The sequence below is a fragment of the Primulina eburnea genome, chromosome 8 (genome assembly GCF_022965805.1).
Source record: "Primulina eburnea isolate SZY01 chromosome 8, ASM2296580v1, whole genome shotgun sequence".
NCBI classification, from domain to species: domain Eukaryota; kingdom Viridiplantae; phylum Streptophyta; class Magnoliopsida; order Lamiales; family Gesneriaceae; genus Primulina; species Primulina eburnea.
The window spans coordinates 36,882,698-36,906,738 of NC_133108.1; the positions used below are offsets into that span (position 1 = coordinate 36,882,698).

Here is a 24,041-nt window from a genome sequence, read left to right on the forward strand (position 1 = left end):
AACAGTCTGGCCTATAAATAACACTCTCAAATCTCTGAATTGGGTTACACAAATCTTGAGATTATCACTTGAATTTTCGAGCTAAGAGAGTGCTGATTTTCGAGCAGTAGAACCAGTAGCAAGAACAAGCAGATTTCAGACTTCAACCGAAACACTTTTAGCAAATTACTGTAAGTGGGCTTATGTATAAATATCTTGAAATCAGTTTGTTAAGATTTGTTTTAAAGCATAGTTTCTGTATGTTTGATTTCTGATATCTGTTTCGAAGCACTGAAACTCCCTAGTGAACTAATGGTAGAAATATATATTCTGAACATTTCTGAATTCTGATTCTGATTCTGACCTCACCCCTTAGAGGAGAGAACATATAGGAGACTGATATCAGTTTAGCCATGAAATTCACTAACGTGCTCAGTGCTTACCAATTCTGATTTCTATTCTGAAACCTGTAAATTCTGAATTCTGATTTCTGTTATGAAAATACGAGTTTTCTGTATATTATTGTATTACTGTTTCTGTTGAAAACGATTTCGAAAACTGGGAGTTATTCCCGCCCCTGCTTACTGAATGACAACCATATCACTCACCCGCTAAACCCATCTCAGATAAAAGCGAGGAGGAAAAGTTAGAGGAAGAAGAGCAGACTCAATTCTGGGGCTGGTGAAAAGGACAGTTGTTTATTAGTTCGGGTTTATGTTTATTCCGTTGCATCTGTTAAGATACTGTAATATTTGGTTTTACATTTCCGTTGTAAAACATTAGTGATTCTTCAATGTTGTCCGATAAAAACTTAAGAATTATTTGTCCAAAATAAATATAATTTGGCTGAAAATAAACGTCATAAAAAAAGCCGAATAAAATTCAACAAACCACGCAACCGGACAAAGAAAAGGTACCAACTTCTCGTTTCAATCCAAAAACTTCAAACGTTAGGATAAGTGGATCCATACAAGTGACATTTGGTGGTGTGTTTGTGTGTGTGTGTCTATATATATATATATATATATATAAAGCCAAACATATTGCGAAACCAGAACGTTATTTTGAATTTGAATTATTTAATTTTCTCTATAACATATGTCACCTAATCTTCCTGCTAAATGCCTCTACTAAACATTGCTTCTTGTTCTACCAACACTAGAATCTGAATACAACACCTAACCAGTAATTTGACATGATATGATCTAAGCTAGGCATTGCAACGATCTTACATCATATTTTACAAAGCAATAAAGCATCCGCCAATCGACTTCCCTTGCAATCACCATGGCATCGTAATACTAGAAGAGTGTTTTTCTTTCGATCACCTTCTTTCACGTGCTAATGACATTATGGGCATGACTGAGTCAAGGGGAGGAGCCTACCTCGATTATGATTCTTGTGGCCTAGCGAGCCAAAGAGAGCTGAGGGCACGAAGCCTTGAAAAATAGTCATTTATCAAGAGAAGTGCCCGGGCTGATTGTTTGGTTGTTAGTATACGATGCATTTGTTGTAGAGTTTGCTGCCGCAGGTTGTCAGCCTAGTGAGAAAAAGAAGATGCATCGTCAGTAGAAATAAAATGTTGTACAAGGATACATTGTGTAGCAACGACCATTGTCTATCACAGTCCTACGTGGGTGCCTGTGTGACACAATGACCGAATTGTACAGCTTCGGGTCCTACTTGGTTCAAAAAAATTGAGTGACAAAATTATCCCACCTATTATTTTCGGCACGATTGTAGACATAAGAATACAATACAACAGTTTGTGTTGGAGCATCACTGCGCATTCGGTACACATGAGGTTTTGTGGGTCAGGGGACGAATGAACTTTGGCATTTCGTATTACGTCCTCATACTCCGTTATAGTATTTTGTACAACATACAGTCCGATATCCCAAGAATGTACACATATTTATGGGGAAGAGATATCACCTGTCGAATAAAACCTTCCAGAGTTCCCAACTTCCCCATGGCCATTGCCATCTGCCCCATATAATTAGCAACGTTTCCAGACGAACCTTCGGCTCCAGAGGAACCAGTGGCCAACGTCTCGCCTAAAGATTGCTGCAACGCATCCATACCTTGCGAAAGAGCATCTTCGGCTTGATGAGATGATTGCTGCAAATTGAATATACCCGTCAATTGCTGCTCTGAAAGTGGCTCGAGTTGGTTCACAAGAAGCTGCAACATCACATCACAAGCCAGTATCAGAACCTGAACATTAACATCACTCACGATTTTTTTTTTTTCACATGGTAATACCCTTGTTTTATTGCATCAATAGATACTTCTGTTAGCATCAAATTTTAATATACCTTGAGGAGTTCTGATGGACGGAATCCACCAATCCACAAAAAACACCTTTCCGCCGGCGTCTTCCACATTCCTAATAAGATGTGAAATACATCGGCCTTGGCACCGTTACCTTTCAGCCTGAAAACATCGTTAAAGTGTGTTATCGCATTATTGACAATATTCCGAAGCTCCACATCATTTGTGTGTGAATTGACTGCAGTTCGCAGCTCATTTATGAGCCGATGCTGCTCTTCCATCCACCGTGCATATTCTGCATCAAATGCCAATACCCCTGGAGAACAAAACAACGTTAAGATTTGGTTTTAATTACTTGATGACAGTTAGCTAATATTACATTTACACCCCCTCTGTCGTAGGAAGCTTTCAATGTGTTGATCTTCTTCAGAGGGTATCCCTGTAAGTTAATCCAAAGAATCGTACCATTGGCACTGCCAGTATGAGATTGATCTGCCGTGCTTGTAATGTACACACCCTGCTGACGTGCTCGCTGCACTTCCTGCTCTAGTTGGGTTAACTTCATGCGACTATTCTCCAGCTGCTGAACATATGCCTAGAGCCATAAAAACCATAACTTCATTGATCTAGGATTTCCATTACGATACCTCGATTCTTAAGTGATGAAACACCAAGAACGAGCTAAAAATTATAAACATACTTTCTTCCTCAATCTGCTCTTTCTCGCAGCTTCACGATTTTGTGCAAGCCTTCGCTGTGTCTGAACATTACAGAATATTATAAGAATCAAATAAGGACTTGCTAAAATAAAAACTCTTACGAAAATGCAACACCTTTTGATCTTGGTTTCTTTCTTTCGATTTATCAGTGGAATCGGAGATCACCACAGCTGCAGATTGACCCATTTCAAACTGCATCACAAGTATGAATGTGCAATCACAAATGCAGTGAAAAGAAATGAATGAACATAAAGCCACACACTCAAATTTCTTGTACGTTAATTAGGAGATTACATGAAGACAACTCACCTGTAGATTTTTATCACCAGGTTCCGCATCTGTTGAAGTATCTGTACGGGAGCTGGAATCAGCCATGTTGGAATCTCCCCAATTCTCATGCTGAGCATTAGATCCAGAAACTATATTTGGCATTGGTGCCAGCGACTTATGAAACTGTATTACTTGAGATCCCGGGAAAAGCGTGCTAGTTGAAGGACGAGTCTACATATTAGACATTTAAAACTTATCACAATCTCAACAATCAATCCCATAAATAATAAAGCAATTAAGGTACAAAGCCATTAGATAAGTGATAGTTACCATATTGAATGCTTGAGAATGGAGATCAGCGCCTGATAGTTGGCCATCCGCAGCCGAAGTAAATCTTGGACCTATCAACGAAACAACTTTCTTGGATGAAGACAAAATTCTGACAACAGAAAAAAATCTGGATTTTTTTAAAAATATCTTTTTAAAACTGCAGGTTTTGAAAAAAGTGGCTTTTGGTTGGGTTTTACTTCAAAAAACCACTTAAAAATGCACAATTTCCCATCTACGTCGAAACATAAGGCAGTGTTTGCTTCTTTTAAAAAGCCCTGATTTACAGATTATGGCATTGAGAAAATGCTTGTGAGAATACATTCCGCTAGTTTATGAATTATGAGCATCGAGTGAAGTCAGATTACACTTCGGATTAGGTCGAACTTATAAATACTGGCACCTTCATCTTTCCCAGAGCTAAAAGTATTTTTAGAATATCAAAAGACAATAAAGCAAAGGATCAACCAACTTCAATGTATTACAGGTAGCAAATGCACAGTGTATAAGTTCGGAAACATGATTGTGATCCAAATAAAATTGAAGAAACTTGACAAAAACCAAGTAACAAACTACAAAGATAACTAAATTCATTATACTTACTTTGGCTGATACCACTGGGATCTCCGACACGAAATCCCATGTATTGCTCGAGGACCCCATAATCTGGAAGTCGTGAAGATTGTGTTCCATTAGCTTCTGTACCCCTGCAACCCACAAGGTACGCTTCTCATAAGATGTAAGCTAATGAACATATACTCAAACATAGGGAATTCAAAAACGATTTTTCGTACATCGTCAGCATGGAAAATGTCACAATCGAGCACTAGCTCTGTGAGAAACTATGAGAATGATTAGTAAGTTCATTTAGGCTCTTCTTTCGGACTAATAGCCTAAAAAGGAGGTCATCACAATTAGCTATCCGCAAAGAAGATGTCTTCTTCGTTTTACTTTTTACATGCATTTGGGCCTCCTTTGGGTAACTCAAACTGCTTTTTTAGTGAACCAACTCCAACAAGTAAATGCTGGTACAAGCACAACAAAAGCTTAGCGGAGTAACTATTCTACTTGAAATTCAATATAAGCACTAATCAGCATTGAATGTTTCAATAATAATTGACAAAATACAACTAAAACTACATCCTTGCAACTACTTTTCCCCTTTTCAACAACTTTTTAACTCAATTCATTTGTTATTGTACAAAAATTAAAGATTTGTCTAATCTTGAAAATCTTCAACTATATTAGATTCATAGCATCCGCAGTTCATTAGAACTCAAACTAATGATTTATTTATCAAAAAGAGAAGAAAAGGGTAGTCCCCGTCTCTCTTCAATCTTACTATAACAAATAAACGATTTTGATAAAAGGGGAAAAAAACATATTTTCGCATCCCTAAACCTCATAATTTTTCCTATGCTAATAACACAAAGTGAGATGCCGCATCATCATGTTTACGAATTATTTTGGTTTCAAATTTCACCGGCTTCTCGCTTTCAGTTTTCACTCATTGTGCTTACTGACGGTAAAGAAAATACAAGAAACTGAACCGTAAAAACAATTAATGCAAATTATACAACGATAATTTCTAATAAAGGATTCGCAAGAACTTGTTGCAGCAATAAATTTCACATAATCACCACATGTTCGAGTATTCACGCACCAAAAGTGGGTTGGAAAGGAAAAAAGAACAGGGAGAGAGAGAACGAAGTACAACAATATTACATGGGATTTGAAACTGGCGCCTGAGAAAAGAAGCTTGGCATCACAGAAGTGGCACTTCTTCTATTATTATTATCCTCTGCACCAATTTTTATTTTTGCACCAGCCATAAATCATCACCACCCCCTCCAATTCTCAAACCCGAGAAACAAGATGAAAATCTCCAATCTTCTTTGGCCAAGAAAGTTGCAAGTATTTGAAAGTCAACAGGAAAATCGGCACAAAGACCAAATCCCAGTTAGTACACAAATCAAACACGCGAAATCAAACTTTCCAAACGCACCAAAGTCGCCATAAACACAACGCTGTGTAGTGTAAACCCTTCCCGCAAGGCCTCGAAAACATGATAAAAAGTACGAAGGACACCGAGACCTTATGCTTACAGCTGGTATTTTCAGGCAAAGATCAAGTGTTCTGGGAGCTAAAAGACAAAAAGATTTGATATTTTCAGCTTCCAAAAAATTAATAAAAAGCTCATTGGATTGCTCTAAATATAGAATCCGATTTAAAAAATCCCAAAAAATTTACCATTTTTATCTGGAAATTTCTCCCTAACCAAGAAGACTTTCTTGTCAAGCACAATATTCAAGGGACCTTTAAGATTCTTATTTTTTTAAATGTATTTACGTATTATTTGGAGACGTGGCTTTCAGATTGTTCCAAGCAATGCGTCATTTTCGTCCAAGCATTTATCCACTTTTGAAAGCATCCTCCTTTTGTCAATAGCCTTTTCCAGCCACAATGGAAGATTGCTGTAATCCCCCTGTACTTACTTGAAATTGTACTTGTCGCTGTCTAATTCTGGTAAAAACTAATTTGTAACCCATGTTTGTGTTCTTTATTTTAAGGGTCATTATACGATTTTTCTTTTTCTTTTACACTACTTTTTTTTCTATAAATTTGGTGAAATAATTTAATATGCTTGTAGGAAACTTTTTTTTTTTTTTTAAAGATATGTTAAGATTGGAACTTGGACCTAACTCAACCACAAAAGTTAGCTCAAGGAGGGAGGATTGTCCAAGCCAATATATACAACTCCCAAGTTATCTATCCAACAGATGTGAGACAATTGACACACCCCTCTCACGCCCAGGAATGAACATCTGGAGCGTGGAGTTTACAAATGACCCAATTATGAGTAGAACGAGTGGCCTAATTATAGGTAGTCCAACACATAACTGTGGAACCCGGGCTCTGATACCATGTTAAGATTGGAACTTGGATCTAACTCAACCCTAAAAGCTAGCTCAAGGGAAGAAAATTGTCCAAGCCAATATATACAACTTCCAAGTTATCTATCCAACCGATGTGAGACAATTAACAAGATATGTTTATAAGAAACTTATTTATATTGAATTACAGATAATAGTAACTCGGGAACATTCATGATTTATTTTTGCAACATTACTTTGTGTATTAAGCATTCATATAAACTAAGTCTAAATATGTACTTGAATAAATTTTTTTATGATTTTAATTTTGATAAAATTTGTTTTTTATTATCAGTATTTTTTATGTGTACGAGATTTTCCGGTTTCATCGGGTTGTTCTAGATTTAAAAAAAAAAAAAAACCCAAAAGAGCATTCTGATATATTATATATAACTAGTAATTTTGTTTGGTATCGTATAACTATTAATTTTATGTCGTTAAAATTGAAGCTTGAATCTAATTCATCCTCAAAAGATTTTCAACGAGAGATGATTATTAGATTATATATTTACAGCTCTCAATAGTTTAATCTGACCGATGTGACACATTTCACATTTGACACATACTCACGTCCAGAAATTATTAATTGAAGTGTGAAGTTTATATGACATTATTGGGGGCCATAGATCATTTAAATACATAATGTTTAAAAGCTAGTTTAAGGTGAGAAGATTGTTCAAGTCTATATATACAACTCTCAAAGACATAATCTAGCTGATATAAAGCATTCACCATGTGTGTTTGTATAAATGTTAGTTAATACAAAAATGATTGTGACTTTATATTAGATTCAGTTGTTTTTAGAGGTGATTTTCATAAGTTTGTTTATGGTTAGAATAACTTTTATATATGGGTATTTAGGTCATTAATTGTAGTTTGTACCTATTCATTGATTATTATTAATTAGAATAAATAAATTACAATAATTTTTTTAATAGGAGTATTTTTCTAATATGTTGATAAACTTGCATATACGTAACCAATAAACTGGAGTTTATCAATTCAAAAGAAAATAGAAAAAAATAAATAAATCTGACACACATATTTGGAAGGACTGCATTTATTAACACAAGAAAATATTTTTTTTGTAGCGGATCAATGTCGCGACATCAATTTCCATTCTGTCTTGGATTCCCTCATCTTATAAACAATTTTTTAAAAACGACATCTTATAAACAATTTTTTTTTTTGTATTTGTATGATATAAATTGGGAACTGATTAAATCATATGTTCATGTGCAACCATGTTATTTTCAACTAGAGCGATTAAACCATGATCCTTAGTCTGCTATGCAGTTTAAAATATTTGATTTGATAATTATCATTAACTATAATTTTTGGTAAAACGGTAAGTGATCGATCTTATAATTAGTATCTGAACTAAGGTCGCAAGATTGATTCTCGTTAAGAATGTAATTATTGAGAGAGATTATTGCTGCAATAATTGGGTAGAGCAATCGAACCATGTCACTTGAGATGATGTTCGGTAACAAAAATTTGAGTTACACAATTACCAGAAATTATAATTTTTTATAAAACAACAAACGTTACATCTTATATCCTACATAATATAAATTATAATTTAAATTACCAATAGTTGTGAGCATTATGTGGTCAAACAGCACTGTTGATGTTCATCGACAAACATTGAATGCGTAAGTGCTCTGACTTTCCTATAAAAAAAAAAAATTACATTTAACAAATTTATTATTGTTGTGTCGCTATATTTATAACATAAAATAAAACCATTTTTATCATTAAAAATACCAGGTTACAGCAACATTTTCTCAATTACAATATTTATAACATAAAATCAGTTTGATCATTTGAAAGGTTAGGGTTACAACAAGACAATTACAATGGGTTAATCTGAAGTTGAACTGAGTTGGATCTATTATGGTAGAGTCGCACAATATTTATTTTCTTGATTTATCGAATTCGAATTCGAGATTATTTAAGTGCAATATTGTTTAATTCATCATATATAACAATTTTTTAAATTTAATTTGGTCGGTTTTGCACCATACAACTCATTTATCTTAAATTTTATGGTCATACGAATAAAAAAGTAGTGTTCAGAAATTTGGTCAATGTTCTTTGGAAAAATATGTTTGAGAAAATTTATTAGAGAACATGACTTTTTTCTTCAACTTGGCCGAGGTCTCACAGGGACGTAGTCAGGATTTTTAAATTTGGGGTGGAGCATTAAAATTTTAACATTTTTTAATTTTTGTGAATGAAATAATAGCCGATAATCTTTTTTACCTTTTACCTTTTAATTCACCTATAAATAAAAATTTAATAATTTATCATTTTATTTAACTTATAAGTAGAATATTGTTCACAACAAAAAAATAGCTCACAAAGATATAACAAAAAATGAATTTTTAAATTATATATAACACATCATATATGAAAACGTTGAAATTTTCTCTAAAATATCTAATAATCCAAGTAAGAACATGTTAGGATCATGTCAGATTTTAGAATGAGTGAATAAACTCCTTAAAATTTTATATAAAATAATGTCGAATAATGTGGTCGGTCTTGATATGGTTCGCTATATAATATTAATTGTCCAACATCGGTTGAATAAATAACTTGAGAGTTGTATATATGGGCTTGGACAATTCTCCCCCCTTGAGCTAGCTTTTGGGGTTGAGTTAGGTCCAAGTTTCAATCTTAACATATAATACCTAATTTTCTCAAATCTTAAAAACAATCGGACAACAAATAGTGTTAAATATGGTCCTATGATTTTTATGAAACTATTATACTCAAATATAGCAAGTCAACGAAGTAAATATGTGCAATAAAGAAATAACACAATGATTTTATTAATGTTAGAAACTCAAGCTCCTACGTTATCTCATCTTTCACTTAGGAACGATTTTTACTAGAAGACTTTGGTTTTACAACTCTTTATAACAACCCGCTTCAACTTTAGAATTTATTCACTGCATAAGTAAAAACTTCTAGTTTACTTTTACAAACGGTTGAGACACGCAGTCAAACAACAAATACAACACAAATGAAATAAAGTAATGAATCATTATATTCAAACTATCGAAAAACTTTCCAAACGATCTTGACAAGTAACAGTTGAGTAGTTTAACAGAAGCCCTTGATAATCTTCCATGGTTTGATAGATAATCTTTGAAGCGAGAGTTGTTCAAGCAGTAGTGAGTATCACAGTGAAGAGTGCTCAAAAAAATTTTTGAGAATGCTAAGCTTGAAAAATTACTTGGAATGCTTGTTCTTGTTATTTCCGTAACTTCGACTCTTCTTGACATTATCTATTTATAATGCTCTTTTGCATTTGCTCATCAAAGTTCGATTATAACTCCATAAATGAGCATTGATGCAAAAGAAATGTTGTTTCCGTCCTTTCTTGAATTGCACTATACTTCAATTAATGAGAAATTTGACATTTTTCAAATGCGGAAAGCAATAGTCGTTGACATCTAGGATTTTTTTGGAAAATATTATGATCTTCTGATTTCTTGTTTACAGTGCAAGATCATATAGTCAACTTTTCTGATAAAATATGTGGGATTTTTGTAAGACATGTGGATATCTTACTCATTTGTTTTCAAATGCACTTCGATAAAGTGAACAGTTGAGTAGTTCTTATGCCAAAACCTTGTATGCTTGAACGATCGAGTAGAACAAATAAACTGCTAATTACATGCAAATGCAGCTTGATCTAATACAATAAATTATTATTTTTTATAGCGAAAACTAAGGGATCTAACAATTTCTCCTGCTTTAGTGATGACAAAATCTAAGCTCCAGAAACTCAAATGATTTAAGAAAAAATAAATTCATTGATATATAAATTTCATGGTTACAACATAAAGAACGTAGGAAAACCTAATACGCCTGCATGCATAAAAAAACTTATTCTACCTCCTAAACCAAGAGCTCCCGCCACTTCTTGATCCATCATCTCTCTTAGATTGATCCTTCTTTTCTTCTCTTCTTTATCCGCTCTTGTAATGCTCGAATTTAAAAAAAAACAAAAATTTGAAATTACTGTTCACGAGATTACTATTCAAGCGCTGTGGGGCTAGAATAGTAGTGCCTAGGCGCTAGAATTGTGAAAATTTGGCGCTGAAAAGTGGCGTTGCGGCACTACAGATGCAAAAATTGACTATGTAAACACACTTTGACTTCCACCATTCATCCTCCAATTATTTTTCCTCTTCCTTTACACAAATCCTTAATCCATCTCCTTTCATCTCTACATTTCTTCTTCAATTTAAGGGAGATTAGCTCAAGAAAATTTTGAAATAAAGGTAGATTTGTGATCCTCTCATCACGGGCTTCACGAGGATGTAAATATTTCTCATTTTTATTTAAGTTTGAAAATGTGTTGAAATTTAGAATTGATATTCGAGTTGATATTTGATATATTAAGATGTTGAAGATGTTGTATTTGAGTTGATTTGAATTTAAAAAGGAAATGAGAATGGATTATTGTTTACGTGTAAAGAACAATTTCTACACCGTCTTTATTTCGTGTATATGGGACAGTTGATTTTGGAGTCAGGGTCTTCATCAAACTCGTAGATCATCACGTTAGCTTCGATTTTGTTCTTGAATCACTCAATTCCAGGAAGAATTGAAAGAGATACATGATTTTTACTAAAACTGGTATGAAATTACGAGTTAGTTCAGATATGTGTACATGCCTTCTGTTTATTTGATTTCTGGGATTTATTGGTGGGGATTAGTAATTTGATGTTCCAATGAAAGTTATAGAACATTGTCTTGTCTTCGAAATGATACCAAATTGTCTTGATTCCATTGAATATTGAGCAAGTTATGCTCAAAATACTAAAGTGTGCCAGAAATGTATTGAAGCAGAGTTCGTGGGAATTATGTTGTAAGTTTCAGATTATAAACGACTGGGTAAATGAATTTATTTGACAAAATTTTGTGAAGAATAATTGTTGGGCTTTGAGTTTTCTAGCATATCCAATTTGCGGATCTCGATTTGAAGCAGTATTGAAATAATTATGAATTCTATACAGAAACTGCTCTATTTTGATAAATAATCCGAGTTCTTGAGATAGTATACTTCAGAGGTTCAAGACTTCTCAACTACACATTTCGATCTCTTTTTGGTAATATTTAAAAGGTATGTTACGGTCGGTAACAACGAGGTAAAAGTATCATTTTTATTTTAAATTGAAAATTATATGGCTAGATGAATTACTTGTGATTCGATGATGATTGTTGTCTTGAGATGAGTTTATTTTTATATCGAGATGATGATATTGATTTGCATCATTACATTGCATATTGAGTCACTTGTCAATCCAGATTTGATATGGTAGAGGTCCCCTTGATTTATTGATTTGTTGGACATATGTGGCTATAGTTGAGTTGGCATAGTGTATGTGGAGGTCGCTGATATGGCATGAACACTCTCTATAGGCGCACCATAGTCCTGGGATTATAGAACACAGCACCCCACCTCGAGCAGATGAGTCAGTGGATGTTGCTGGGGGATTCTCTTCCCTTGGATACCCTATGACCAGATAATTCACTTGATCTTGAGATTTATTGATAACCCACAGTTTATGATCATGCATTGCATTATATTACATCTTTATGAATTTATATGAATTATCTGTCTTTTTAATTCTCATATGTTATTGATTGTATCATACTGGGTTTATACTCAACGGCACGTCGACTACATCTTGTTTTCATGTGCTTGACGGTAGGTGAGGCGAGACCTGGGATGTCAGAGTCCAGCTCCAGGCGAGGAGATACGAGTTAGGGTGGGATTCTCGGGTCTTAGAAGCTAATTGATGATGTTTGGATTACTTTGGCTCACTAGTTTATTTTGACATGTTAAAACTTATATTTCAAACATTTGAGACCTTTGAATTATTTTGACGATGTTATGTTGGTTTGTGAACCACATTTTATTTATTTTACTAAATCGTTTGGTTTGTTACATTTATAATTATTATCATTAATGTCGGACCCGGGGCCTCACAACTCTTATTCTAGATTCATCATGCGTCCTTCTTGCTGTTTTTTCCTGCCAACATTGTTCTTCCCCTTTTAGGCATTACTTTTCTGAAAATGATCCAACATTTGTTTTATTTTGGTGCCAAAACTGGCTTGAAGACCGTCAATACGAGCCTCAAGTCTTTGTTCATTTTGGGTTAACTGTTATGACAAAGTGACTATGACATTGTTGGTGTGCTTCTTTGAACTCTTAAACTCATTCATGCAAATTTTGATGTCTGATTTAGTTCAGACACATTTCATATTATAGCTTGTTAAATATTGAAAATTTCAACATTAGAGGATATTAGACGAGCATCAAAGTCGACCATGAGACAACAAACCCTTTCAAAATTGAAATTGACCTCTATAAAATATACATCGGCCCCAATCTGATTATTTGTGCTCTAAGGGCCAGTTTCACTGTCATTTGGCTCCGACCGCTCATCTTCACTTTCAGTACCCATATATCCACATGCTCCATATTATCGTCTCCATAGGTGCTCTCATGGTTAGGAAGAATTGGAGAGACATATTTTTGAATATCATACTCGACCAATGAAGGAGAAAAAATAGAAGAATCTTCTTGATCAACAGTTGTCTAAGGAGGCGTGTCTTCGGGACCTTTTCTTCAAAGAATGTCTCAGGAAATGCAGTATTGGGACCAATGTCTTGATCGGTATCGATGTTAGTGGACTGGCCACCAAAGAGATCTAAATCTTTCGTTGACTTCATCATGTCATCCACTGAGGTTAAAGGGAGCTCAATTAATGATGTCTCCATATCATGAATAGAGAAATGACATATTTTAGGGTTATTTAAATAGATGAGAGATATATCTCTGGTTGGGTTCCCCCAATGGTTGAAGTAAGATTAGTGGTTGCATGGTTTGTAGTGGTTGAAGAGGGTTCTTCAAGTGCCACTTGCTTAGCTTCAAAGACAATGGATATTTCAACCAAATCGCAGTGGAAGGGTTGTGAAAACCCGAAATCTTGCAACGAGAAAATCGATATATGTCATAGGAAATTTCAGCTCATTTTTGGCACAACATTATTCGCGTTCCATGCAATCATAATCTTGGAAATTCATATAATCATTTTTCCCTCATTATTTACCTTTTATCACTATTCTTAATGACTAAACTAAACCACAACAAATGAACCATTAAACTAGCTATATTAAAAGAAAAATAATGATAATTAAGAAGAGGTTAATGATCATTAATAGGCATTTTAAATATGATGCTAATGGCCATGAATAGGTGTTATTAAGAGGAGGTTAATGACCATGAGTAATGACATTTAAGTGGTATCAAATGTGAAGACCGTGCAATATGGAAGGACACCAATCTTGGAGGAGATTCATGCAGCCCAAAATCACTCTCCATTTGCACTTAAGGGAGCCAAAATCACTCACCATTACAGCATGAATCTCGGGTGTGTATCTTGAATCAAGAAGAGGCCACGTTCATTCGGGAGAGAAAAGTGCAATCATCACGTTGATTAAGCAATCAGCGACATTCTTGGAGTGATCCGGGTTTACCTTTATAGTTGATTATTCAAGCCTATATAAGAAGCAAACTCCCTCCCCATAATTTCAAGAATTCGAAATTTAGCATTTTGCAGCAGCCTAGTCGAAGCTCTACCGCAACCTTGTTCGAACGAAGTTCTTTTAGCATGTCCTTCTAGCGCCTTAATCCAAACGAAATCAGGTAAGTGGGCTTTTGATATGTATTTCTTTGTAACTTAAACTTTGTATAAGTATTTCATGACATGCGTCTATGTGTGTCAAATCATCTTCGGAAAATGCTATTATATATTTTATAAAATCTCGATCGATGTACGATATGTTCTTCTATTTCCAATGTTCTTTGATTCTGCTGAGTTCATTCAAAAATTCCGATAAATGTTGTTTGATACATCTGATTTTGTGGTGCACTGTTATGATTCGAGTGGGATATGGAACGACGATTGTAAATTATATATGGCCCCCATCAGTGGGTATAAAACTGTGTTTCGGCCCTCATCAGTGGGTATAAAACTGTGTTCCGGCCCCCATCAGTGGGTATAAAACTGTGTTTCGGCCCTCATCAGTGGGTATAAAACTGTGTTTCGGCCCCCATCAGTGGGTATAAAACTGTGTTTTGGCCTCATCCCTTAGAGGACTAACATATTGGGGACAATTTGACCATGGATAACGAGATGAATAACAGTGTTTTCATTTGTTCTGATTCGTTCTGTTCTGAATTGTCTGATAATCTCTGTTTCGCACTTCGATTCCGATACTGATCTGATATAAGATACTACGTTTTGAAAAAAATCAGTTTGCAATATGGGTTTTAAATTATATTTATATGTATTTGTGGTAATCGATCGGCCCCCACTTGCTGAGTGTTTCTCAAACACTCACCCCTTACATTTCTCCCCAGATAAGAATGAAGATCAAGTAGACGAGGATGAAATAAGACATGCTTTGGAGTTGGTGAGGAAGTCTTGAGATATGAAGATTTCTCGCTTATGTTCTTCCTAAGTTTCGATTCAAGTTGTACACTGCTTCCGCACATTTTATTTCGTTTTGGAATTTATCACTGTAAGACAAGATTATTTTGAGTTATTTATGAAATAGACTGGTTTTGGTTTATACTGAACTACGAGGCTTGTTGTTTGACGATTATGTGATTGTTGAACAACGCCGGTGTCGACTAACCCCGGTCTCGGGGCGTGACATTTAAGTGGTATCAGAGCCGCCAGGTTCATAATCCGGCTGGGGATTTCAATGGACAAATTTTGATGAAGTTAGATTTTGACAAAAACTTAGTCATTCATATCCACCCCAACGTTTTTTATTCGAAAATTGTGACTTCCCATAGGAAACTCAAAAATTCGATTCCATTAATTATTCTGGACCGTCCTCGATGTATAATCTTCAAACCATACGTCAATTCTCGAATTTTTTATCTTGGAACTCTTTTTGAATCAAAACTCGAATGAGATGACTCTGACATTTACTGTTTGATGACCTTATCATTTTGTAAGCCTTCCATTGTTTTTCAGGAAATAGCTTCATACGCCCCTCGTAACAACGCTCGGTTTTTGCCAATTTTTGAAATTCTCGTAGAACTTACAACTCTGCGTAGAAAATTGAAATCCTATCCTGCCAATTGTTCCTTGATCCTCATGAATTATTTTTAATTCATATGAAAATATTCTGACTTTTTTTTTTTGAATATTCCATCGATTCGTCACCGGAAATTTAATATCCATATGCATAGGCATGTTTCAAAAAAAAAAAAAAAAATTTAAGATATGCTTTTTGAGATTTATATGAAATCGATTTGGGACTAGTCTTTATATTAATAGGTCAATAGAAAATTTGAGATTTTAATTTTTGAGTTTAAGTTAGATTGACTTTTAAGTGTGGAGGTCATGACTAAATTTTAATAGAGTTAAAAAAAAAAATTATATTTAGGATTTTAAGCAAATTTATGTGAACATATAAATTTATGTTCTTGACTTGAATATATGGTCTTGATTTGAAACATCATTCCCAATTATATTTTTAATGTCAAATAATAAATTTTCATTTTTTTTAGTATGGTCTTAAACTATTACTAATTTTTTGTTTAATAGAATTAATTGCAATCAAATCAATTCACGTACATATCAATGTAATTGATTGAACATATCACCTTTCGGCCTTCAATATCTAATCTAATTCTTCTTGAACACAGGAACCATTCGCATCCCAATTTTTATTTTGTCAATTACTTATTAATAACTAAAATTATAATACATTTCTTGGGTAGATCATATATCATGTCTCTTTTTAAAATTTTATTTATTCATCTACTTGTCCCTATACAATCCTACCTATATTTTAGAATTTTCATATATTGTTCAAAAATTGTTCATTCAATGATGCATCCTTTAATCAAGCCTCATCTTTTACCTACCTTCAATTTTTGTAACATCATTATCGATCTCTAAATTTGGAAAGCTACCTTAAACACTAGAATTTAGCCATCACATTCACCTAAATTTTTGAAATTTTGAATTCTTCTTAGCTCAAATTTCGAAAATTTCATCCCATGATCATTGTCATGCAATTAAATTTTTTTTTTTATTTATTATAGAAACGTGAGACATTCATTGACCTAGAATTTGGCACACAATTAAGTACAAATTAAAATGAATCAATGGCCTTAAAAAAATTGTTACCTTACATCTTCTCCAAAATAGCTATATAACTATCTCCTCATAGATGAAGAAAGTCACTCACAAAAAAAAAAAAAATCACAATCCTCTCATATTTTCGTTCCCCCCTTCAAGCAAGATTCTAAATTTCGTGTTAGCAAATGACGACGCAAGCCAAGACCGTTAGGGAACTCGAGCTCGAAATCGAGCAACTTAGGGGTACCATCACAAGTTTGCTTTATGACAAAGAGAAGTTGAAGAAAGCTAGGGATCACCTTCAAGTAGAAGGGAGACAACTCACTTTCGACAAGAAATTTGCGGAGAAGCAACTCAAAGTTTACAAAGAAGAGTTGCAAGAGTCGCAAAAGTATGGTCAACAAATGTTTGCCACCTCCGAAGCTTGGTGCCACCACTATCACGCTAAGAAGTGGTTTTGTGACCAACTTCAACATGAGTTCAATGTCTATCGTCATGAAATGGACAACTATGTGCAACAACTTGAGCTCAACAACCAAAACTTGAGTGTAGAAATCGCCAACCAGCAAATTGCACTCGAGCATGAGCAACAACCACTAAATGCACAAGGAGAAGAAGCTAACGAGGAGTTAGGAGACGGAAACATTATTGATTAGATTAAGCTCCCATAAGTCTTTTGGAATAAGGACACCCTTGTCCATATTTTTTTTTTACATCTAACTACTTGTGTTTTGAAACCTATCGTCTTCGTATTATAGAATTCAAGTTTAATTTTTCCTTGAATCAATTGAACTCGAACCATAGATTATTCAACATGGATTTAAATTTTGAATTTATCAATCATTTCATATCTACATCGAGTTAACTCAAGTTTCGAGGACGAAACTTCTAATAAGGAGGGAGGGATGTGAAAACCCGAAATCTTGCAACGAGAAAATCGATATATGTCATAGGAAATTTCAGCTCATTTTTGGCACAACATTATTCGCGTTCCATGCAATCATAATCTTGGAAATTCATATAATCATTTTTCCCTCATTATTTACCTTTTATCACTATTCTTAATGACTAAACTAAACCACAACAAATGAACCATTAAACTAGCTATATTAAAAGAAAAATAATGATAATTAAGAAGAGGTTAATGATCATTAATAGGCATTTTAAATATGATGCTAATGGCCATGAATAGGTGTTATTAAGAGGAGGTTATTGACCATGAGTAATGACATTTAAGTGGTATCAAATGTGAAGACCGTGCAATATGGAAGGACACCAATCTTGGAGGAGATTCATGCAGCCCAAAATCACTCTCCATTTGCACTTAAGGGAGCCAAAATCACTCACCATTACAGCATGAATCTCGGGTGTGTATCTTGAATCAAGAAGAGGCCACGTTCATTCGGGAGAGAAAAGTGCAATCATCACGTTGATTAAGCAATCAGCGACATTCTTGGAGTGATCCGGGTTTACCTTTATAGTTGATTATTCAAGCCTATATAAGAAGCAAACTCCCTCCCCATAATTTCAAGAATTCGAAATTTAGCATTTTGCAGCAGCCTAGTCGAAGCTCTACCGCAACCTTGTTCGAACGAAGTTCTTTTAGCATGTCCTTCTAGCGCCTTAATCCAAACGAAATCAGGTAAGTGGGCTTTTGATATGTATTTCTTTGTAACTTAAACTTTGTATAAGTATTTCATGACATGCGTCTATGTGTGTCAAATCATCTTCGAAAAATGCTATTATATATTTTATAAAATCTCGATCGATGTACGATATGTTCTTCTATTTCCAATGTTCTTTGATTCTGCTGAGTTCATTCAAAAATTCCGATAAATGTTGTTTGATACATCTGATTTTGTGGTGCACTGTTATGATTCGAGTGGGATATGGAACGACGATTGTAAATTATATATGGCCCCCATCAGTGGGTATAAAACTGTGTTTCGGCCCTCATCAGTGGGTATAAAACTGTGTTCCGGCCCCCATCAGTGGGTATAAAACTGTGTTTCGGCCCTCATCAGTGGGTATAAAACTGTGTTTCGGCCCCCATCAGTGGGTATAAAACTGTGTTTTGGCCTCATCCCTTAGAGGACTAACATATTGGGGACAATTTGACCATGGATAACGAGATGAATAACAGTGTTTTCATTTGTTCTGATTCGTTCTGTTCTGAATTGTCTGATAATCTCTGTTTCGCACTTCGATTCCGATTCTGATCTGATATAAGATACTATGTTTTGAAAAATCAGTTTGCAATATGGGTTTTAAATTATATTTATATGTATTTGTGGTAATCGATCGGCCCCCACTTGCTGAGTGTTTCCCAAACACTCACCCCTTACATTTCTCCCCAGATAAGAATGAAGATCAAGTAGACGAGGATGAAATAAGACATGCTTTGGAGTTGGTGAGGAAGTCTTGAGTTATGAAGATTTCTCGCTTATGTTCTTCCTAAGTTTCGATTCAAGTTGTACACTGCTTCCGCACATTTTATTTCGTTTTGGAATTTATCACTGTAAGACAAGATTATTTTGAGTTATTTATGAAATAGACTGGTTTTGGTTTATACTGAACTACGAGGCTTGTTGTTTGACGATTATGTGATTGTTGAACAACGCCGGTGTCGACTAACCCCGGTCTCGGGGCGTGACAAGGGTAACCGTCGGTATGCAACCAGTTGAAAGTAGTATGATCCGGGACAACTTATTCAACTCCTTTGGCTTTCCATTCTTCCTCGGTCACTTCTTTTTCTTCCATACTCATATCATTGAGCATGGCAAGTGATTCACTGGTGTAGACTTTGATTGTCTTGACAAGAAGTAGCTTGGACATCTAAAACACCTTTCAGTTATTTGGAATTTTGAAGGCGATGGTCAGAACATTGAACTCCAACTGTGAGATGAATGTATAATCATCAGGAGTTGTGATGCTCGTGGGATCAAAATTGTTCTGCTTTTGAATAATTATCAGCCGTAGAAGATTCTCCCTCAAATGATGGTTTTGAACAGGACAGGGTGCAGTTTCAAACCATTTGTCATACAACTTCACTTTCTTGGTCACGACCTTCAATACTTGAGACAATGTCAAAGTGACATCTATCTGAACCACAGTAGGAATTGCTGAAGGCTTGGTTGGTGGTTGCATATTCCCTTTGCCTTTGTCCTTGGGGTCCGACGCTGGGAACATAGTGGTAAAAGGGATATCACCATCAGAAATGAAAATGTCAGCCTTTTGTCGAGTCGGCTGGACTTTTGGAACCTTCTCCGGTTCTATCACCTTGGACACCAACTTGATCTTCTTTTTCTTGGGATGCTTATCGCCCTTAGACCACTTTGGATCAGCAGCATCCGACTGTTTAGATGCAGGAGTCAAAGGATTAACAAAAACTTGTTTAAAGCGACATCGTCGATCTAGAATAGACCATCTTTCTCTTCACTGGTGCCCTAGCTAGTGCTTTCTTCTGCTTATGAGCATCTTGCTCAGCACCTGTCTTGACGTGCAATGATTCTGCAACAATTATATTTTTCTATTCCATAGGCTCATTAACAGTCACAACATTGAACCATTTCTTTGGATGCACATGCTCAAAAATGTCAAAATTCACCTTTATCAATCTAAGCAAATAACATATATGTAGTCTGAACCCTTCAGATTGACCATTTGCCTTGGTCATCTCATTGAAGGTCTTAAACAAAATGCTAGACCAGTTGACCCTAATCTTGTGGGCCCCAAATATTGAACGTATAATATAATGTAAAGTAAATTATAATATAGTTATAATATGAATTCAATATAAACATAATTGCGGAAGCGTTACTACAATTTATTTAAATTCATAGTATGTCGTCAAACGAACGCTTTTCTACACAATCATACTTTATTTTATTTTACAATGCAGGACAATACAATTTACTAGTTAACACATTGTTTGATTTCCTCTGGTTGTGGCTCCGGTTCCCCTGTATCTGAAATTTAAAGTAAATGGAAGAAACAAAGGTTAAGTCTTTGAAAACTTATTGAGGTAATAATCCAGTCGTCATATATATATGTAACAAATGAATCATAATGATATCCCAACTTTGATCAATAGGTTAGACAATGAAAGAGAAATGAAGTATTATGTCATGATTGTCCCCATTCTAGAATAGATATGCAAGCTAAAGAGGTGGCTCCCACCATTATTTGGTGTAGCACTTTTCTCCACATACTCATGTAGAATCTGCACAATTGATTAGTACGAGCCAAGTTGAACTTATTATTCAGGACCCAAATCACATTGTTCTAATGAACCATATACCCAGAATTGAACTCGTTCATTGGACTCACTTTCCGGTCCTAAGCCACGGTGTCCAATGAACTAGAAATCTGATATGATGATCATTGTCCCGGCTCCGTTCAGTCGTTCGTTTCAATTATATCTCATTTATTTTAACAACAATCAAATACACTAGGCAGTCAAATAATTCATGGTGATCATATATAGCTCAATTTATTCAAAACATTGCAGTGTATGAAAATTTTAATGGTTGAGAGAGTTACGATAAATTGCAGACCAAATGCCAAACATGTCATCTTAAATAAAATCAATAATAAACACCAGCTTCCTATCTTACTCAGTGATTTTCTTTAATATTCCAATTGCTTCAATATTTCTATATTCATCAATTTCATGATACTTCATATGTTAGTAATATTCCTAGATAATTAATTTGTCTAAGTTCAGATTTTGATTAAATTTGGTACTTGGACACACTTTAGAATTAGTAACAAAATCATAATAATTCAAAATTAATTCCAAAAATTCTGAAATTTTCACAGTAAGTGTATTTTTTAAAATGGTATAACTTTTGTATACAAAGTTTTTTTTCTAATTTTAAACTCATTCTATCTAGATCGTGTATTTCAGGCTGGTTGAATATGGGTATTTCCGGCCCAAAAAAGGAAACTTGCTCTACTGTTTCTGGCCATTGATTGAACCTTGAACATACTAGGTAGGCATTATGTTTAACATTTTCCTTTCTATGCATAAGTTCAAAAATAGTGTGCATGATGGAAATCCAGGAGCATTAAAATTAAAGATAACCATCCCAAAACTTTGTGGAGCTTGATTTTGTGTTTCCTTCAAAAATTCATATAAATTCATGGACTAGTCCAAAGGCTTTGAAATTTGAAATTATAGTGTAGAACAAGTGCAGAAACCTTTGGATACTAAAATTCCAATCATCGTGAAGGTGACTCCGACACTATGGCAGCTGAGTTTTTCCCGGTATACTCCATTCATCAAGATCTATAATTTTGTACTCAAGTTCATTGACTTTAACCACGAACTGTTCCTCAGATTCAAGAATCTTTACTTTAACCATTCCTTTTTGCCACTCATCGTTCCCTACCAGTACAAGCCTTCGAGCATTTATTCTTGCTACCCTTTTGAATACTCTGCAAAATTATCAAGGGAAAATAAAATCTCTATAACTAAGTATTGTACAAACATAAACCAGATACAGAAAGTTAGACACGTATTTACACCCTTTAAACGGAATATCTACAGCCCTGCATTTATTTATGAACATAAGCTGAATCTATGGAATTTTGCCTCAAACAAATTCCAGTATATTAGGCCAAGACAAGTACAACGGACGCATCAACTTGAATCCACTCAGAGAAACTGCAGTTCTCAGCTAGTGAAAATAGTTTCTTCGGTTCAGCAATTTCTTCCACTGAATCCCCAAGTTTCTCTACAGCAGTTTAACCATGATGAGAAGATATTAATAATTTGTTATGATAATTCTTCTTTGGAGAATAACTGAAATATAAGTGTGCATGCTCTACACAAACATACAAAAAAAATATATTAATTCAAGTAAACTTGTACCAGTCAAAACATGACATCGATAGTCATAGTACCTAAATAAGGATACTAGCATCACATTCTTATACAATGTATGGGATTTTCAGAACATTACATTGTAGTTAAGAAAAGATTCACTCTTTTCAAAATTATAAAAAAAATCCATTTCAAGTCAGATGATGTGGTCATCGTTACTATAACATAGCCAGAAAAGATATAAACAAGAGTTTTCCTTCCTCTTTCCTACCGATTTATTGGCAACAAACTTTCCTAACCACAAATTATCAAAAGTCGCTATAGCGATAGAGTTCATAAGCAATGATAACCTTCCATATTTGGAAAAGATTTTACTGAGGATTTCCAATAGTTCCTCAAAAACTTCGTCTGATAACTCAATAGATCTCCACTCCTTCTCGATATCATCAATTGAAATCTTTTCAATCTGATATAAACAAAAAATAGTAAACCAATAAGAAGAAACATAAACCAGAGAAAACAAAGGAACATTATTTAGCATAAACGTCAAATTAGAGAGATCATGTGGACAGATCAAGACAGGAGGAAGAATGAAGCATTGGCACTGATTATTTTAACTGGTAAATGGCTACTAATGATGATTAAATGCAACATTGTCGAGCTATAACCTTATCTGTAATAACACAAACCCTACCAAACTAACTTTCTGGTATGGAATAGTGTGTCAGTACTTCTTGAAAAACCTATAGATAGCCAAACAAATGACAAAATAGAGAACATATACCAATGCTCCCTCATGTACTAAAGTTGAAACATTATATTAGCAACTTCCCTTGATTTCAATATCATGAACTACTAGTATGATAAAACAAGCATACAAATTGTAAAGTATCTCACACCTTTCAACTAGAAACTTTAAGCCCATCTGATGCTATGATGCCAATGCACTTGAAAAAGAAAAAATCACCTCTGCTTCAGCCTAAAAAAATAGCACTCACAAAATTACAAACTTTTCAATAACACGAAAATAAAGGTGTAGAACTGCCAACATGTATATGTACATGGTCACCATTTCACATGTTTCGTACAGATAAAAAATGTAGGTAAAAGCGATTATGAAGTAGTATAGTGATACCTTCATCTCTACCTCAAAATGATAAAAAAGAAGTGTGAATGAAATTTGTGATTGTAACATGATGTCGGAACAGAAGAAACTGTTCTTAAAACAGAGGACAATTTTAAGTAAAATTGTTCAAAAAAATATATTGTTTTACTTCCATGGTAAAAAGCATATCACGTCGGAATAAAAAAAGAGTAATCCTCATTTTATACTCCCACATTTTGCAAGCTACAAATCAAGTACAGCTCAAAGTTAGCTCAATCATATTTCATATATTAGGTTTAATTCAGCCAAAACTTTTAGCTGGAGTGAGGCTGAACCTATCTACATGCACTTCAAAACTAGCCACACTTACAGTCGACTGAGTTATGCAAGCAATGATGCTAGATTTACTTT

At 34.5% G+C, this 24,041-nt stretch overlaps 1 protein-coding gene and 1 long non-coding RNA gene across 7 annotated transcripts; both read right to left on the minus strand.

Annotated features, from left to right (window-relative positions):
• Positions 1-1,020: 1,020 nt before the first annotated feature.
• On the minus strand, positions 1,021-5,962 carry LOC140839499 (transcription factor TGA2.3-like). Of its 5 annotated transcripts, none has more exons than XM_073206244.1 (12): positions 5,820-5,962; positions 5,575-5,712; positions 5,295-5,459; positions 4,173-4,276; positions 3,573-3,643; positions 3,282-3,473; positions 3,087-3,164; positions 2,954-3,013; positions 2,719-2,848; positions 2,298-2,569; positions 1,915-2,163; positions 1,021-1,519 (listed from the first exon to the last, which is right to left on the minus strand). In XM_073206244.1, exons 3-12 carry the CDS (start codon positions 5,399-5,401, stop codon positions 1,370-1,372), a joined length of 1,413 nt encoding a protein of 470 aa, XP_073062345.1. In that variant the 5' UTR covers positions 5,402-5,459; positions 5,575-5,712; positions 5,820-5,962; the 3' UTR covers positions 1,021-1,369. The 5 variants fall into 5 exon arrangements, with proteins under 5 accessions (XP_073062345.1, XP_073062346.1, XP_073062347.1 ...); XM_073206245.1 differs by having other exon boundaries at positions 5,675-5,712; positions 5,820-5,948; XM_073206246.1 differs by lacking the exon at positions 5,575-5,712 and having other exon boundaries at positions 5,820-5,958.
• A 15,786-nt stretch (positions 5,963-21,748) lies between these two features.
• LOC140839500 (uncharacterized) lies at positions 21,749-23,485 on the minus strand. Of its 2 annotated transcripts, XR_012119737.1 has the most exons (4): positions 23,425-23,485; positions 23,194-23,268; positions 22,876-22,991; positions 21,749-22,436 (listed from the first exon to the last, which is right to left on the minus strand). It is a non-coding gene; the product is annotated as an uncharacterized lncRNA (long non-coding RNA). The 2 variants fall into 2 exon arrangements; XR_012119736.1 differs by having other exon boundaries at positions 23,194-23,476.
• Positions 23,486-24,041: the final 556 nt, after the last annotated feature.

Bases quoted from the DNA above. Each gene is read 5' to 3' on its own strand.
- LOC140839499 (XM_073206244.1), bottom strand. From the start codon at position 5,401: ATGGCTGGTGCAAAAATAAAAATTGGTGCAGAGGATAATAATAATAGA. The intron at 3,474-3,572 runs GTAACTATCACT...TCTAATATGTAG, and splicing joins ATTCTCAAGCATTCAATATG to ACTCGTCCTTCAACTAGCAC. The intron at 2,164-2,297 runs GTATATTAAAAT...GTGATGTTGCAG, and splicing joins GTCCATCAGAACTCCTCAAG to CTTCTTGTGAACCAACTCGA.